This window comes from Zingiber officinale, chromosome 1A, assembly GCF_018446385.1.
Source record: "Zingiber officinale cultivar Zhangliang chromosome 1A, Zo_v1.1, whole genome shotgun sequence".
Taxonomy (NCBI): Eukaryota; Viridiplantae; Streptophyta; class Magnoliopsida; order Zingiberales; family Zingiberaceae; genus Zingiber; species Zingiber officinale.
In genome coordinates, this window is record NC_055987.1 from 117,908,261 (window position 1) to 117,927,402 (window position 19,142).

Consider the following 19,142-nt stretch of genomic DNA (forward strand, 5'->3'; position numbering starts at 1 on the left):
AATAATTGCAAGTTCTTGTTGATCAACCGACACCTCAACATTTAGCCCTTGTTGCGTTGGTCGCCATTGTTGCCTTGTACGATTTCAATATCTTGTTCTTGTCCTCCCGCAACCTCTAGTTGATTGAGATCTTGGTCTCCCATGTCCTTGCACATTTGGATCAGTTTGGGGGTTGTTTCGTTGTTGCTCAACTGATGTAGCCTTTCCCTGGCAATTCTCCGATTGATGACCCAATTTGTTGCATGTCTGGCAAAAATTCGGGACCATTTCATATATGATTTTCAAATCCACTTGAACACTAGTAGGTAGGGTGATGGGGACTTCATAAACATGTTCACTAATAGCCGGAATCTCCACCATAAGTCTTGCATACTCTAAGCGTTCCCTTGTCCTAGTCAAATTATCGGTGTACAATGGTTTGTCAACTTCTGATCCAATCTTGCTTAGCACAAATTGGCTCCAACAATCTAGTGGGAGGACATGAATTTGTATCCATGCTAGCACAAACCGTCCATCTTCATCAAATAGAAAACACTTGGGCATTATCTTCAAGAACATCGGAACACCAAAGGCAAAGTAAGGTCCTCCTTGGAAAACTCTTTGGCGGTCTTTTTTTTTTATCAAACTTATACACAACCCAACCACTCTTGTGTAGGAAGAATTTGTGAGGTGTCTTTCATTTGGAACAAATGTATCGGACTCCATCTTTGCCCGGATAACGACCCATGAAGCATCCAATCAAACAAAACCCCATTGCATCCTCCACATTATCTATGTCTTCAAACCGGAAGGCTAATCTTTCTCCTTTTGTTTTGTACTGGTCTAGATTCATAGCAAGCTTAGTTTTGTGATTATTTTTGAAGAGTCCAACCCAATCTTGATCCTTTGGTGGTTGATCAGTCCTCTCCTTGTCACAGCATCGTTCCTTCAGTCTGGCAGAGTGTTAGGCACCGGAGCTTTCTGTTCTTGCACCTCCGGCAAGGTCTCTAGCTCCTCCACCAGTGGTGGTGGTGGTGGAGGGTTTCCTTGGGCTTGTGGTGGCTGAGGAGAAGCCTCTACACATTGTGGGGTGGCCACCTCATTAGATTCCTTAACCACATCAACATGTTCGTCCAACTCAGCAATGCCCGATTTGTCCACTTGTGCTTGCCACATAGGATGTTTCATTTGCCACCTCATATTCATTTGCCACCTCCATAGGCTCATTTTGACTAGAGTGCCTCTTGCTCTTCCCCTTTCCCTTAGCTATAAGGAAGAGGAAACCAGCTGTACCTTGGAAAATGTTTCACCACCTAAGTTGGCCAATGAGAGCCCTTGGCATTTGTTGTCTTTGACCAAACCTTAGATGAGTTAGCAGCCTCCAAACCTCCCCCAACCACTTGGTAGCACTTGAGTGGAGGGGAGGGCCGACCATGGCTGGAGAATATGGCCGGAGCTGGAGCAGTTAGCCGGAGTTGCAAAAAAACTACCGTTTGACACTAGAATGATGGAAAATCAACTATATAGTCACCTACCTTACTGTTTAAGCCTCAAAACCACCACAAAAAGCCCTCCACAGGTTGTGGAAGACACCCACAGCGAGTATGAGCCTCGTCCTACTAGTGAGGAGGAAGGAGACCTCCGCCGATCATGATGGAGGGTTGTCCACGCAAAGAAAACCAACGGAGCACCAAGAATCCTAGAGAGAAGTTGGAACTTCTCTCACTAAACCTCCCGACCCTCCACGACTAATGAGAGCTCTTTCACTTTTTTGGGGAAGGACTGTGAGCTCTATCACAATCCTATGTACAATGGTAGAGGCAAAGGTGTGTGGAAGCACCCCGTTGCTCCCGACAATGCGCTCCACCTACAAGTTGCAGTCCAAGGGGCGAGGTCGCAAGGAGGAAGATGAGCTCGAGCAGCACCGTCCATCGTTCAACATCGCAGACTCACAGTCACTATCGCCTGTTAGTGCACACATTTTCCCTGCTGCAAAAGAAACAAAAGAGTCGTAGAAGAAGACGACTCTTCCGTTGCTTTTTTTTTTTTTTACTTTTTTTAATGACACATGTTTAAGTTGGGAAGGAAATAAAAAAATGTCAATAACCTAATTCAAACATTTGCTCAATTGCTCACCTCGACTACCGCCTACCGTAGTGCCGCTTGGTGTAGTATTGCCTGCCTCCACCTGCCTACCTGCTCGCCCGGTTGCCTGCGGTGTGCCTGGAAGTGGCCCGCCTACCTGCCCAGTGCCCCCTCACTCGTGACCCTCCTGCCACAGGCTATAGTGATTGCCTCTGCTGCTGCTGCCTACTGTAGCCTGTGTTGGTGTTGCTGCGGTGCCTCTACCAGCTTGCTTGCTGCCACAACACGTCAGCGCATAGTCATCGTCTGCCGAGCCTCCAGCCTTGGCCCTTACCTCTTCCTTGGAATTGAAAGGTATTTATTTGTGAATAATGTTATTTTATTGTGAGTTTGTGACTCTTTTTTACACATAATACGTGTTATGTTTATTTATTTTGCATATTATTTTTATTTAATAATTCAATAATTTTGATGAACTAACATAGGTTATGAAGAAAATTTTTAAACAAAATATTGAGTCTTCGAAGGAAGAAAATAGTAAGAAAAAAATATTCTCGTGTTGAATTCAACCTGGATGATGTTGTTAGGGACCCAGGGCTACACAAACCAATTAATAAATTTGATGTTTCAATTAGAGATCAGATTCAAAGAGAATATTTGATTAGAGGATATTGCCAACCATTTGGTTATATTTATTCCCAAAGACAATTTGGTAAAGAGCATAAATGTTTCCTAGTTACTTGGGTTAAAAAATTTTCATAGTTAGAGTGCAGCATATTAAAAATATAGTTTTTTTTGTTTTTGGTGCTATCTCTTTAAAAATTCTCATAGAGAATGTCGAGCTAAAGATGAGGCATTTACTAATTCAAGGATGAATAATTGGAGAAAAGCAATAGAAATATTTAATATGCATGCTGGTGGTGTAGCTAGTGCTATAATGATGCAAGACACACAATTTGAGGCTTTTCAAAATCAATGACAAAGTGTGTCACATTTGCTACAAGCACAGGGGCGTGAAATGGAGGTTGCATATCACACTCAATTAACGACAACTTTGGATGTTACACGCTTTCTTTTGAAACAAGGTTTACCTTTTCGTGGACATGACGAGTCATCAAGTTCCTCAAATAAAGGTAACTTCCTTGAATTGATTGAGTGCTATATCCAAAGAAATGGCGAGGTTGCTAAGACAATGAATGAGAATATCCCTGGAAACAATCACATGAAGTCTCCAACAATTCAAAAAGATTTAACACGGGCTTGTGCCGCTAAAGTCACAAATGTTATTCTTAATGGTATAAAAGATAATATATTTTCTCTCATTGTTGATGAGTGTCGAGACATTTCAGTTAAAGAACAAATGTGACTTGTTTTAAGATATGTGAACAAACATGGATGTGTTATTGAAAGATTTCTTACTATTGTGCATGTATCTGACACTTTCTGTTATTTCTTTGAAGAAGGCTATTGATGAATTGTTCACAAAACATAAGTTATCATTATCAAGATTGGGGGGTCTAGGATATGATGAAGCTTCAAATATGCGAGGTGAGTATAATAGATTGAAGGCTTTCATATTAAAGGAAAATTCATCTGCAATGTCTGTCCATTATTTTGCTCACCAACATCAACTAGTTGTTATTGCAGTTGCTAAAAGCAATCGAATTGTAAATGATTTCTTCCAATATGTTACTATAATTGTGAATATTACTGGTGCTTCATGTAAAAAAAGACAAGTTTAGACAACTTGAACATGACAGATTTGTAAAATGTTTCGAGAAAGGAGTTATTATTAATGCTAAAGGAAAAAAAGGAAATCAGTTTAAAATGAGCAGGTGTACTTGTTGAAGTTCACATTATATGACTATTGTTCGTTTGATGTCTACGTGGACTTCTATTTTACGAGTATTTGAAAATATGTATGATAATGGTACTAACGATGATAATAATGATATCGCCACTAGTTTGATTGATAAGATGAAGAGTTATGAATTTGTGTTTGTGATGCATAGAATGAAATCTTTATTAGGAATCATAAATAAATTATCGCTTGCCTTAAAACAAAAGGATTAAAACATTGTACTGACGGTTAGTTTGATTAAATGATAAAAGTTTAATTACAAAAATTGAGAGAGGAAGGATGGGAGAATTTTTTGGATGTTGTCAACAAATTTTATAGTAACCATATGTTTTATAGTAACCATATGATCCCAACATCGAATATGGAAGAAAATATGAGAACTCATGGTCGTAGCAGATGTAATGGGCAAATGATTACTACTTGTTATCACTATCATGTTGAAATTTTTTGTGAGATATTATTTCTAAATAATTTATTGAATTTAATTTTCTAATAGTGTTTTTAATCACTTTTTTATTGTTACAATATTAGGTTCTTGATATGATAGTTCAAGAGATGAATAATCGTTTTTCAAAATCAAGTACAAAGTATTTACTTGTATTGCTTACTTAGATCCAAAAGACTCTTTTCTTAATTTGACATTGGTAAGCTACTACGCCTTACTGAACTTTATCTGAAGGACTTTTCATTGATTGGTCATGTAATACTTGAGGGCCAAATTGAGACTTACATTCAAAATGTACGAGGTGAATTTTTTATGATTGAAGATTTGGGAAGTCTTTCTAAAAAGATGGTTGAAACTGACAAGAATACAATTTTTTCATTGGTGATCTGAGTTAGCATTGGTTTTACCAGTTGCAATTGCTTCTGTTGAAAGGGTTTTTTCTGCGATGAAAATTATCAAGACTAATTTGCATAATAGAATGGGGGATGAGTGAATGAATGATAATTTGGTAGTATCCATTGAGAAGAATATTTTTGCCACAATTGAAAATGAACAAATTTTATAACATTTTCAACAGATGAACACTCGTATGATACAGTTATCTCCTCTTGTTTTATGTTTAGACTAGTACTAGTAGTTCAAGTGTCAAGAAATAATTATTTTATTGGTATGCATATATTTTTATATATGTATCATTATGATTATCAATTCAATACTTTTATTTTTGATATATTTATTTGATATCAAGAAATATTTTTTAGTTCATTCTTTGAGCATCCCATTAAATTTTTATTTGGATCTGCTACTGTCTATGTAGGATCATGATTCTATAAACTATGGTCATTGTATGGGGTCTTGCCATCAAGAGGTCTAGAAGTTAATTCTTAATAGTGAAATGCGTGCCAAGTTCTTGTCGTCCCCCATACAATAACAACTATTTGAAAGGCAAAAAAAAATCATCCATAATTTACTTTTCTTTACAAATAATCATGGGATGGATAGTGTGGGACTATAGGAATAAACATATGACTTTTTATCATGGTGATTATATAAACTATGATTGGGAGGAAATGAGAAATTACTTTTACATGAAAAAATAATTCATAGGTTTTTTTTTTAAATTTTTATTTCCTTCCTACCACAGCGCCTAATTAATTTCAAATATCTAAAATATTTTTTAAAATTCCTAAATGACTGTGAGCAACAAAGATGATATTAGTTAGTCATCCACTCACGAGAGCACTGTTACCAATTAACATAATCCTACGACCATAACTGAGGTTTTAAACGGATGGAGAGTTTATGATTTATGCTATGTTTACATGAAGAAATGGAAGAAATGGATGATGGATAGATGAAATAAATTTAGGAGTATTAAAAGAGAATAAAAAGGAAAAAAATTTCTTCCTCTATATGCTTGTTTATCTTGACCGAGAAAGATAAGTATATGTGGTGTAATTTTTTAACTAAAAAAAGGGTAAATGAGCTATTATTTTTTGGATATATGGTATAATTTTATAAGTTTAAAAGGATACATGTGTTATTTTTTTAGTTATATGGTGTAATTTTATGAGTTAAAAAGGGTACACGTGTATATATATATATACAGACGTGATCGCGCCAGAATCCGGACGCGATGGAGCCGAAATCTGGACGTGATGGCACCGGAATCTGGACGCGATGGCGCCTGAATCCGATCACTTGCCCAACACGGGCGTGATCGCTAAGTGTGAGAATGAGAAGGAACCCAATCTGGCGCGATTGCAGCCGGATTTCAGACGGGATCCATGCCGCGATCCCTGACGGGTTCACTCCCGGGCTACAGTAGGGATCCTCTGGTCCGTAAATTGCGGACTAGGGGATGGTCCACTGATGTGGACCCTTGATTTGGATGGACCCCATCTATTTAAAAATGGGATCCATCTAAATCAAGGATCCTTATGTAATGGACCATCCCCTGGTCCGCAATTTTGCGGACCAGAGGATCTGCTCTCCTGGGCTATAGTGTGGGTGGGTCTAGGCGGCCGGAGGCCGCTGGCGGTGGGCAGATGGCCGGCGGCGGGGCGGGGTGGCGGGAGAGCGAGGAGGCGCGGTGAGCTGCTTCGGTTCGGCGAGAACGATGGGCAGGCGGCAACAGCCGGAATCCATGCCGTGATCCCTGACGAGTTCACCCTCTGGGCTATAGTGTGGGTGGGTCCAGGTGGCCGGAGGCCGCTGGCGGTGGGCAGATGGCCGATGACCGGGCGGGTGGCGGGCGCGCGAGGAGGCGCGCGGTGAGTTGCTTCGGTTCGACGAGAACGAAGGAAAAAGAAAAAAATTTTATGAAAAAAAAATGACGTGACGGATGGTCTGTACCATTCCGTAAATAAAAGTCCGTAGGCTAACATTTTATATATATATATATATATATATATATATATATATATATATATATATATATATATATATAATTTTATAAGTTAAAAAGATACATGCATTATGTTTTTTTCATCTGTTACTTTCCGTCCGATTTTAAAGTGATCAATTTTGATTTTAAAATTATTTGTTGATAGATTGTGTTTCTATTCCCTCTTAAAATTTTAATAAAGTAAACGCCGAAAACTTTTTCACTTCGGATTTTTTTTTTATTTTGTTTTCCGCTCTTCCAAGTAAACATAATATTAAGATCGAAGGATCAAACCTAGAGGCTAATGGAACGGATTGACGGTGATACTAGAGACAAACACACCTCTTTTTTTTTTTTCACTGTAGCCGACTACCGTCATTGATAGGTCAGGCAAAGCATCCCATCTGACCGTTGCCAAAGAACACCGACATGTCATCTAATGTCAAAATTAAAAATTAAAATTAAAAACAATGATCAGGATTATGGCGTTAAGGGATCAACGGTTAATTACTTAATTAATGAGAAGAAAATAAATTAATTCGACTATTAATCAAATGAGGTTAAAGATATTTATACAATAAAAATATATTTTAAAAAATAAAAAATCTTATCGCTATATTATAAGACATAAGAGGTTAGCCGGTGAAATTCTAGGAAAGTGAAAAGTCTAATCTGCAGTGCAAATAAATAATATAAAAACATTAATATTTTAATTTGAAAAATAAAAATTCCATTCAAAATTTGAATGTGAGTTTGGTTTGAATAATTGAACTATAGTTCGAATTTTAAATACGAATCCCTGGAGCGGCCAGAGGTCTGCATTATGCTGCAGGCACTTCAAAGCAGAACTTGTTTGTGCAGGTGAGATCAGGTGCATCGACTAGCCTTCATGGCCTCCTAATGTGGGTAATGAATTAGAAGCTGAGGTCTATCTAGCACTAAAAACACAATTTAAGTAGTGAAATCAGGCAGTTACTTTAAAATCCAACATTCTTGAAATTAACCAAGGATGAGAAGTGCATTCAATCTCTGGTTTACTTCCAATACATTCCAATCCAAAACAGATTCAGTATGTCCAGACAAACTCCATGCCAAAAGCAATATAGATTCAAGCAAATGAGAGACTATTGTAAATAGGAGTAACACTTTCAAGGACGATCGACATCAAAATGCAATGCCACTACTATGTGACTACAACTGCAAACCTATGAAATAAGATAAGAAGATAGACAAATTATTTCTGTAGCTTGCATGATCTCAGATATGGGCAATAGCAGATCGTTGAGCTTCTAATGGCTCCTCGCTCATGTCCACGGATTTCAAAGCTTTAGCTAATGACTTCCCCTGGTCTTTCCCTGTCATCAGGGGGGCTGCTTTCTGATCTCTAAGCTCGGCACGGACATCGTCCATAATCCTCCGAAGCTGTAAAGTCCCAGCTTGCAGAGATTCCACTTCCTTCCTCAGATGCCCACATAGCTCTTCCGCTGTTTCGGATGGCCAAGCATTTTTCTTCTCCTTTGTCTTCACGCCGCTGCGTTCCACAGAAATCTTGCTTATCACGAGGAGTGGTAGCTTTCTTACCGAAATTCCGGCCGTCGGGCCTTCAAATGCAGTGCGGAACTCCGGAGGAACTCTCAATCCCCACTTGAAATGGACGGCCGTGCGACTAGGCAGCGAGATGATGCTCCTCGCACTGACCTCGACCCCGGAGAGCAGCTCGTTGATCCCGCCCAGAGTGCTGCCGAAGGTGGAGGCGGAGACGTTTAAAGGAAAGCCGCTCCCTTTCTGGAAAGAATGGAACCCGTTGGTCGTCTGGGGGAAGTCCACCAACGGCCTCTCAACACTCTGACCGTCGACGAACGATTGGACTTTGACGGACACCGTCGTCGGAGCCACTGCCACGGCTGGGGCGGCAGAAACGGACTTCCGGAGAGAGAAATCCCCAAATCGGGGCTTGAGGAGAAGGGAGAAGGTAGGACGGGGCCCGAGGAGACCGAACTCGGCCGACATCGAGAAGGATGAATCGGCGGACGGGGAACCATAAGCGCCGACGCCGGTCTTCAAGACGAGAGAGAACGGGTTACCGGAGTCGTTGGGGCGGTAGGAGAGGCGGAGGGAAGGGCCAGCGCGAAAGGCCGTGGAGAGGTCGAGGCGGAGATCGCTGGAAGTATCTCCGTCTGCGGCGGGGGCCGCCACAACGCCGGAGACGAAGGAGATGCCGAGAATGCCAACGGGGACCTTAGCGCGAACCAGGGGAGGGCGATCCTCCCTGAACTTGATCGAGGCCTTCATCGTGGAAATCGGAAGGCAATGAAGGCGAGAGAGAGAAAGAGAGAGAGAGACTCCAAGTTAGGGTTTTACACCATAAATATTTAAAGCATCAATTAATTTTAAAAACAACATTATTAAAGCTATTTCTCTCTGTCTTTCGATCGAGCGCGGATTTTAAATTTTGAAATGTATTTTTGGAAAGCATCGTAAATACTTTATTCCCAATTAAGATGGCAAAACGTGATTGTCCAAACTGTTGTTAAAATTTCTCATAATTAAGGAGTTTGATTTAATATATTGGGTCCTCTGTATCTTTATTTCGACTAATTGCTTATGAAAATCACTTTCCAAGATTAAGTGTTGTTAATACACTTCATATAGGCAACTCCAAAAAAAGAGGAGAGGGCATAAATGCTACGAAGGTAATTCCAATTTCGGAATTTTTTTTATTTGAGAAAATCTCAAATCATACCAAATATCTCCATTTGGTTCAAATTATCATGTATAATATTGATTATTTGGTTATGTGATTACCTAATAATCATGTAACTAAGATTATAGGGAATAAAACATAACCAAATATTATTTGGTTCAATTTAGGTAATGCAACAAAAATTTATTTGTTTAAAGGTTTTAATGAATAACCTAATTTAATATTTTACAAAACCAACTATATATAATAATAATAATAATAATAATATATTATTATTATTATTATTTAAACTTTATATTTATTTTTTACTTCTTCTTTTTCATGTTATATATATACATATATATATATACTTTTTATTTTGTTTGTTTTTTTTTATGTTTTTAAATTTTTTTGTTTTTTTTACTTTTCTAATTTTTTTAATTTTTTAATTTTTATTTTTTAATTTTAATTTTAATTTTTTTAAAATTTTTAACTTTTTAATTTTTATTAATTTTTATTATTTTATTTTATTTTAATTATTATTTTTTTACGTTTTTTTAAAAATCTTTTTAATTTTTTTTACATTTTTATATTTTTATATTTTTTTAACTTTTTTATTAGTTTTTACTTTTTAAAAAAAATTTAAAAAAGTTTTTTCTATTTTTTTATTTTTTTTCTCATTTTAAAAATTTTTTTATTTAATTTTTTATTTTTTTCTTTACGTTTTTCTTTTTTGTCATATTTTTCTCTTATCCGAGAGTATTTTGGATTAAAAAAAAAAACGTTAGCCCCGGAATCAAGAAAAACCTCAGTTTTCCGATTCCTGATTGCATGCCCTTTTTGCTGACGTGTCAGACATGGAACATTAATTGAGAATCATCGATTACCTAAATCAAATAAAATTTTTATTGATAATTTTGAATGGATAATCAAGATTATCAAAAATAACTCTCAACTAAATGCACCCTAAAAATAATTGTACTGCTCCTCTTTTTCTTTTTCATTTTCCTTTTTCCTTTTTGTTATACGGGTAGCTCAATAGGATCCATTTGGGGCACATTTAATTTTAAAGGTAATGGAAAGCAAATTAGAAGTTACAATATTACAGAAAGAAAAGTCATACAATAATGACAGTGGAACTTCCAAACTTCAACAACAGCCCTTCATAGAATGAAATTCAAGTGGAAATTATAGCATAAGTAACTTACAATGCTTTGTAAGTTCCTTATGCTATAATGATAAACTTTTTTTTTAATGATCATATACAATGTTTTGTAGCAGTCCCTTATATGTATTAGAGGGGTGTATTCAATCAATAGACTGAATGATTTTTATTGACTTTTTTTTTAATAATAAATTTTTGTGGAGTTAATAAATTTTTATTGATTTTTATAGAATCTTATATAGTTATGAAAAAAAATTTATGGAGTTCTATAAAATTTTTTACAAGACTTTATAGATATTTATAAATTTTATGAAAACTTATAGATTTAAAGGGATGTATTAAATCTTGAATCATGATCTCGCAGTATATTTATTTTTAATAAAACCTATACCTAATTAAATTTATTTTTTAATAAAATAATAAATAGTATATTTGCCGATAATTTTTTTTCAACTTTTTATAATAATTTTAAATATTTTTATATACAAATTTGATCTAAATTATCATGAAATGTTGGTAACCCTTTAATTTGGTCAAATTTTTAATAAAATGTTGAATTAATATATTTGATTAGTAATAAAATTAATAATAATATTATTATTTTGATTAGTAATAATATTATTAAAATAAATAAATATAAATATATAAAATTGATCTAAAAATATTTAAGATTTAAATAAATTTTATAGAATATTTTTAGGATTTAATTTCATTAGATTTTATTAAATTACCTATTAATTGAGTTGAGAATTAATTTTATTTATTAATATATATTTTATATTAAAACATAAGGTCTCAAGTTTCTCTTCCCTGTACGGACAGCGTCACTGTCCAAATCGACTTAGACTTCGACCTGCTCATAAGTAGTCAACGGAAACATCACCGACCGCCTCAAACAATTTTTCTATTTATTTTCCTTCTTTCCGACGCACTGCAAGCTTCACCTAATGACACTCCTCATTATTTCCCATCACGTGCAACCGGAGAAAATTCTCCACCCATAGCCTGCCGCCGTGAGCTACCATCGTCAAAGAAAAGGCTGCAAGCGGCTATCATTCCCTTCCGTCCATTTCAATCCATTATTTTGTCGTTATAACGTCGGAAAACAGTGTTTCAAAGGACTCTCAGCTTTGTATGAAATGCACGCCGAAAGGTTGATGTAAGCTGCTAAGAGGTTGAATAAGGATAAGACCGAAGAGTGAGAAGAGAAAGGACTTATTCGTAACAAAAATTAAAACAATTTGAAGTCGATAGAAAATTTCAATGGTTAGGAGGATTTTTTATTTTATTTTTAAAGTTGTACCAAGTATGTTGTAGAGCTTTTATTAGTTAAATTTATATCCAAAGAATTCTAAAAGAATTAACCTAAAAGATTTTTCATAGAGTTTTAAAAAAATCAAATTTGAATACCATGTGACTTTTTACAACTCTATAAAAATCTAATTTGAATACCACTAGATTTCTATAAAATTTATAAAAATCTAGATTAAATACACTTAGATTTTTAAAATCTATAAAAGTCAAAGGAATTAAAAGTAACATTCAAAGTAATTAAAAGTAACATTGAATACGCCCTCTTAAGCTCAAGAGTACAGGCATTTCTCAGTTCTGCACTATAAACTCCAACGACCCGCCCATGTGTTGCTCTGCTTCGTGTCTTATCGACATAGAAAGATCTGTCTCTCCTTTAGCCTTCAAGCCGTTGATCAATATTGAATACGTCGATTCATCAGGTTCGCTCTCCCACAATTTCATCAACCGAAAGCAGTCCATGGCGGAAGCTATAAAACCAAACTCCAATAAGGTCTTCAAGAGTGAATTAAAACCCTCAGTATCAGCACCCAAATGCTCCGTCTTTAGATACGAGAACACCTGCTCGGCTTCCTCAGGTAAACTACAAGATGCAAGTAGTTCGATCATATTATTGTATGATAATAATTGGGGTTTGTACCAATGTTCCTTGCGAACCTCCTCAAATACCTAGCAGACAATAGCATTTCTAGTATTATCTCAGCGCTCAGCATGAATCTAAAATATAGTTTCAGAAAAACCCATTAACCAATGGATAAATACTGGAAACTCAAAAACTGAGAGATATGACCAAAAAATGGCTCGCAAAATAAATCATGTTATTAGGAGATAACATTTCTCCAAGACACCAAATATACTTGACAATGACAAAGGAAATAATTTGTTAAATTACAGTCAAAGATTATGGTCACCAAGCAAAATATCTTATTCCTTCATATCAATCTATGGACTTCATTAACTATATAAATCATGCTCCAACCTCTAAGCACCACTGCTTGATCATAAATGTGCCATGGGAAATAAAAGTATACACTTCATTGATTTTGGCGCATATGACCAACTGTAGTTTTAAAGTCCAATTGTTGGTATCTAAAAATATCCTCATGAGGCATTGTATATGTACTATAGATCAAGAGAAAAAATATTCAAAGAATTATCATTCTGAAATGCTCATGTGTACTGCTTGAATCAACTGAGTAGTCAAAATTCTTGTTTGCACTTTACTTTCTTCTTGGGATGTTTTTTATATGTATACATAGGGAAAGTCGTGTACAATGAAAAATGCATGCACATTTTGAGGAGGGATTTATTACCTATTATACCAAATAGTTCCGAGTTCGAGTCCCGGGCTACCCATAGAAAAAATAAAAAAAAATATTTTTTTATTCACTTGATTTACAAATTGTTTAGTCGTAGATATTTTTTGTATTTAGTCATAGATATATAAGATGGATATACGTTAGTTCAGTTGATATTGGTTGACATTGACATATAAACAGTGTTATACTGTTAGATAACAAGTCTGCTATTCTCTAACTCATAACTATGAATAGTTAATACATATGCTTGAGAGTTCTTAATAAATTGAATAAACCAAGATCATACCATGACTGCAATTTTAGAGAGACGCGAAAGTACAAGCCTATGGGGTCGCTTATGCAATTAGATAACCAACACTAAAAACCGTCTTTACATTGGATGGTTCAGTGTTTTGATGATCCCTACCTTATTAACCACAACTTCCATATTTATTATCGCCTTCATTGTTGCCCCTCGTGTAGATATTGATGGTATTTGTGAACCAATTTCTGGTTCTCTACTTCATGGAAATAATATTATTTCTAGTGCCATTATTCCTACTCCTATAGCTATAGGTTTGCATTTTTACCTAATTTGGGAAGCAACATCCGTTGATGAGTGGTTATACAATGGTGGTCCTTACGAGTTAATTGTTCTACATTTTTTACTTGGTGTAGCTTGTTACATGGGTCGTGAGTGGGAATTAAGTTTCCATTTGGGTATGCATCCTTGGATTGCTGTTGCATATTCAGCTCCTGTTGCAGCGTTGCGGTTTTCTTGATCTATCCTATTGGTCAAGAAAGTTTTTCTGATGGCATGCCTTTAGGAATATCTAGTATTTTCAACTTCATGATTGTATTCCAGGCATAACACAACATTCTTATGCACCCATATATATAGGAATACTTTTTACTCTTAGAAAACAGTGTTAATTATGTGAATAGACATAATGACAAGTTCACCAAACCAAACCTCAAGAATTCACCTTGTTTAAGTATTGATAAGACAATATTTTCATACATATGCCAATCAGTATACAGACTAGTACTACAGATTTCTAGAGCACAAGGACTACTACACACTAGTAACTATCCTAATGAAGACTAAGCAAATTGGAAAAATACAATAATTTCACAAATTGATTACCAATTCAAAAATAACAAACCAAATTAGAATAGTTATCAAACAACTCAAAACTAGAATCTGAAATTTAAAATTTGCATAAATTCCTTTTCCTTGTTTTAAATCAATAGGGAAATAGGATTTAACCACAAGTCAATCTAAAATAAGAACATAATGAAAAATAGAAAATAAAATGTTTGAACGATCCGTGAGAGGTATCACATATAGAAAGTGATGGTCATGTGGGGAAGTGCAAAAAGAAACTATTATTCAAATCCTTCAATGATTAAGAAAATTATAGAAACAAGAAACTTTTGCATGGAATAACTAACGTCGAGCCCTAAATTGCAAGTATAGCAAAGTTTGGAACTATATAACTATCAATGATTTCAAAATGAAGAGAAATATATTTAAACTAGGTAAAGAAATTGATGGGAATTCATAGAACAAGAGATGGAAATAAAAGTAATTGTCGCCAACAAACAATGTTAGTCATAACTACACCGGTAAGCTACAAGGATATTATATTTCCAAATGATGAAAATATCCTTCTCGATGACAAAGAAATTAAAAGATCAAAAACTGTACTTCATTAAATATTTGATGACCACGCAACAGAAAGCTTTCATGACGAAAAATTATGATACGTTCACAAACCAATTTTTGTAACATCAAATCAAATGGGGTTAGAGTAATTTCAAACAAATTATCCTAATGGCATTTGAAGTCTGAAAGAGTTACTGAAAGAAGACACTTTGATTAACTAAACTATGTAATAAAATTTTAGAACTAAAAAGGATGGTTAGAAGAGTTTTTCAGTGTCAATTTATAAGAATAAAGACAACATATAAAGCTACGACCATCGTTGAATTAAATTAATAAGTTACACCAAGAAACTCTAGGGAAAAAGGTGAAACGGAATTTTATAAAATCAGTTTGGTTTTAGTTTTGACCATATCAACTTATGTTATATTTCAGTCGTTAGTTCAACTCCAGTTAGAACAAATGCTGGGAAATCTCAACAAATGCTGTGGATGACATTAAACTTAATTTTGAAGAGCTAATTACAAATCTTCTTTATCCGGTATAAAATTCAAGAAGTAATTCAAGGTTGCCCTAAAATTAACAGGCATATTTATTGAGTAGTAAGCAAAGCTTTTCGACACTGCTCTCGAATTCGGAGTCCTAAATTGGTCCCAACACCAGAGCCGACCCTAACAAACTGATAAGATGAGATCGAATAAACGAAAAGGTGGGGCAAAAGAAGAACCTTGAGCGCCAATAGTCCCTCCCTCTGACTCTGGAGCTCGAGGAGGACGGCGACCATGTCGCCCTTGATCAATCGCCGAACTTTACAGGCAAGGACGCGCTCCAGTGGGTCGCCGAGGACCGATCCGGATCGCTTGAGAGCCTGCACGGCCTGTATAGCCTCGATGCTGAGGTAGCGGCCTCTCTGGTTGGGTTTGCGATTCTTGGCCCGATCTCTCATCGTGGTAGTGGTGACGATGGAGGCCGCCGCTCTGTGCCATTTCTCCGATCTCGGAGGGGGCGAGGGCCAAGGATGCCCGTCGACCAGTGCCTGAGGATTCCATGTACACTGTAGGCGAAGCTGCGACGACAAGTTCATCGTTTGCCCCAAAAATGCGCAATCGTCCGAGTTCCACGTCTTCCGCCATAAGCTAACAGAAACGTGGACCGGTCAGGCCCAATTGTCTCAGATGGGCTCTGTTGGCTTCATTAAATGAACTCAACAGTTTAATGGGCTTAGACACAGTCTTAATGGGCCATGGAATGCATGACCCAAGGCTAATCCAAATCCATATTAAATGCACATCCCTGCGATCCCCAACCCTAACCATAGCAAAGTATCGTCTGAGATCTGCCGCCGCTGTCCGCTGCGAACCCTAACCGGAGAAGAGGAAGAAGAGTTCAGTGAAGATGGTTGATTGCTTTTGCCTCTTTGCATCTTGTAGAGTTGATCCTTAGCAATTCCGCAATCTGAGTGAAATTGATTTCGGCTTTGTAGGCAGATGCTTCGGACGCAGTCGACGTCGGAGGGGCGCATCCGAAGAAGAGGACCTTTAGGAAGTTTTCCTACCGCGGTGTCGACCTCGACCAGCTCCTCGACATGGGCCTCGATGAACTCGTCAAGCTATTCGGCGCGCGTGCTCGTAGAAGGTTTGCATTTCATTTTCCTCATTTGGTGTCCTTTGCGTGGAGCCGTTCCATTTGTTCCTCCTTTTGATGTGATTTTATTGTGGCTGCGACGCGGTCAGGTTCCAGAGAGGGTTGAAGAGGAAGCCTATGGCTCTGATTAAGAAGCTTCGCAAGGCGGTAATTGATTTTCTACTATCTCTTGCCTTTATGCAATTTTTGCTACAGTATGCTGAATTCTTTGGCTAGAGGAAATAGTTGAAAGCATAATTGATGTAGATGGACATGTATTCTAAATCTATTGTTGGATGTCAACTATTGTTCTTATAGGTTAGGGAGTCTATAGCTTATTTTGACTATTGCAAATTCTTTATATATCAATCAGATGAGTGTTTCATTTTGAGATATGATGCATTTTATATGAGGATATTTTGCCGTTTGGATCATATTTAAATTGTTTTAGTTCAAATTAGCATATCAACTTGTGACTTATACCAAGCAAGACTGTATGGAGTGTAAAACATGATTATACTTTGTTGTGTTGAGTTTTTTTTTTTTTTTTGAGTTAAACACAAGTGGGAAGAATTTTAGGGGTTTATAGTTACATTGTGTTTATTTTTATTTGATTCTAAATGGAAGTGTAAACCAATTAAGGTGGATTTATACATTATTAAATATTATGGACAAATATAAACGCCAAATAGTAAATGCTCAGACTTGTTAATTGACTAGCTTCAGCTACACACTTTTGTCTTGCATACATCTATCTATATTAGCCAAATTTGGTGAGATCTTTTTGATCTTGATGCAGAAAGATACTTTTCTTTTTTACTACATAATTCGGTCATACCATATTAAACTACTCCTTTATGCAGTTGTCTTTTATCATGAGAAAGTTCACGTGGTGAATTTATTGATGAATATTATGTCTAAATTGTTTTTTTACATCCAATCATTAAATCAATCCTTTACTTGTAGGGTGTAGCACTATAAGCCATGAGTACAAATGCTTTCTTTCTGAATATAGGAGTTAAACATTGTTCTTGCTAGTCATTATTGTAAATATTATTTCTGATATTTATATTCCTCTTGAAATTTATGCAGATAAATTTGTGCAGCTTGTGCCAACTTGTTTTCCTTTCTTGAGTTAATACATGTTTTTTTATATGTTATCATTTTTGAATTTGCAGAAGCGTGATGCTCCTCCTGGGGAGAAGCCAGAACCTGTGAGGACACATCTTAGGAACATGATAATTGTTCCAGAAATGATTGGAAGCATTATTGGTGTTTACAATGGGAAGACCTTTAACCAGGTTGAAATCAAGGTAACTTCTTCAACTTGTGACTTGTACTATTAGAAGAACTTGGTAGGTTTGTTTTACATTATACTATTTCTTTTACCTGGGAGACAAATTGTTTTACATTGAATTTGACGTTTCCAGAGATCTAGATGTCAAACAAACTGCATACTGCACAAAATATTGGCCACCATTGACTCAATTATGAGCCACTAGGCATGTCTAGGACACAAGCTCATGGTTAATATAAAACGGTACAACTTATGGAATAAAAAAGAGAAAGGAAAGTAGTTGAAAAAAACTCACGAGTCACTGATTCGGACTCTTTTTATTAGTCATTGTGTATATTACTATATTAATCTTGGCTCCATTCTTTTACTGTGTCCCATTTCTTTCAAGTCCTCTTATTCTCACATTTAGCAAATTATGTGTCAAACATAGATTCATATCTTAGATTCTTGTTCTTGAGTCATAATATCTTGTGTCCATGCTACTCCGCTTGAGGGGGCATTTGTCTGTGTGCATTTATGTGTCACTCATCGGTAGATGTTTGATGGCACTAAAATGGAAGAAATTGAATAACTGTGTAACACTAGGTAGATTTCTATGGACATTTTAAGTCTCGAGGATTGTATTGACATGCTTGTTACTTGTTAGGATCCTTGCTTAATAGAATATCTAGGACAAATGATAGGGTTGGATTTGGCTTTGCTGTTCCACTGATCATCAATCGTTCTTTTGTCAACAGCCTGAGATGATAGGCCATTACTTGGCGGAGTTTTCCATCTCATACAAACCTGTGAAGCACGGAAGGCCAGGTATTGGTGCCACGCACTCCTCCAGGTTCATTCCACTCAAGTAACTGCTTCTCTCAGTTGAAGAACATCGAAGAACTCTCCTTGCCCAGTTTTTTTTATTCGAGCTCATTAAAACATTTTAGCAACTTTTAGCATACATTTTCAATTATGTTTTTGTTTGCTTTGAACATGTGGAGTGTTCTTTGTTGGCCTTTGGATTTTGGAATGGAATTTTATCATCTGGCACAGTTTTTCTCATTTTCTTTAGCAAGTATTGGTAGTGGAATTTTTTGTTCGCTTTTAGTTGGATCATTTTCCTTTAGTTTTGTTTTTCTTAAAGAATCTTTTCTGTGAAATAAGTTTAAGAAATATGAGATGGTAAAAATTAAACAAGTTTAATAATGATCCGGTTAATGGTTTTCCTCTTCAAGTTAAGTTTAGCAGGTGAACACGTTTTTTTGGTTACAAAAGCAATAAAATAAATAAATAAATATAAATTTTATTTGGACATACCGCACCTGGTATGTCAGTTGCTGTAGCCTGTTGTGAGTTATTTT

The 19,142-nt window shown here is 36.1% G+C and overlaps 3 protein-coding genes across 3 annotated transcripts; 1 reads left to right on the top strand and 2 right to left on the bottom strand.

The window, feature by feature from the left end:
- Positions 1-8,013: 8,013 nt before the first annotated feature.
- Positions 8,014-9,048, bottom strand: LOC122002098. The gene has a single exon (XM_042557157.1). The coding sequence runs from the start codon at positions 9,046-9,048 to the stop codon at positions 8,014-8,016; it is 1,035 nt and encodes a 344-aa protein (XP_042413091.1).
- A 2,999-nt stretch (positions 9,049-12,047) lies between these two features.
- On the bottom strand, positions 12,048-16,010 carry LOC122029297 (pentatricopeptide repeat-containing protein At1g62350-like). The gene is made up of 2 exons (XM_042588227.1): positions 15,607-16,010; positions 12,048-12,584 (listed from the first exon to the last, which is right to left on the bottom strand). The coding sequence occupies exons 1-2, from the start codon at positions 15,961-15,963 to the stop codon at positions 12,207-12,209; spliced, it is 735 nt and encodes a 244-aa protein (XP_042444161.1). The 5' UTR covers positions 15,964-16,010; the 3' UTR covers positions 12,048-12,206.
- Positions 16,011-16,155: 145 nt separating this feature from the next.
- Positions 16,156-18,843, top strand: LOC122029303 (40S ribosomal protein S15-like). Its single transcript, XM_042588241.1, has 5 exons — positions 16,156-16,277; positions 16,363-16,514; positions 16,613-16,670; positions 17,681-17,815; positions 18,537-18,843. Exons 1-5 carry the CDS (start codon positions 16,275-16,277, stop codon positions 18,648-18,650), a joined length of 462 nt encoding a protein of 153 aa, XP_042444175.1. The 5' UTR covers positions 16,156-16,274; the 3' UTR covers positions 18,651-18,843.
- The last annotated feature ends 299 nt before the right edge of the window (positions 18,844-19,142 follow it).

Bases quoted from the DNA above. Each gene is read 5' to 3' on its own strand.
- LOC122002098 (XM_042557157.1), bottom strand. From the start codon at position 9,048: ATGAAGGCCTCGATCAAGTTCAGGGAGGATCGCCCTCCCCTGGTTCGC.
- LOC122029297 (XM_042588227.1), bottom strand. From the start codon at position 15,963: ATGAACTTGTCGTCGCAGCTTCGCCTACAGTGTACATGGAATCCTCAG. The intron at 12,585-15,606 runs GTTCTTCTTTTG...ATTGTCTGCTAG, and splicing joins AGGGACTATTGGCGCTCAAG to GTATTTGAGGAGGTTCGCAA.
- LOC122029303 (XM_042588241.1), top strand. The intron at 16,671-17,680 runs GTAATTGATTTT...TTGAATTTGCAG, and splicing joins TTAAGAAGCTTCGCAAGGCG to AAGCGTGATGCTCCTCCTGG. The intron at 17,816-18,536 runs GTAACTTCTTCA...TTTTGTCAACAG, and splicing joins TTAACCAGGTTGAAATCAAG to CCTGAGATGATAGGCCATTA.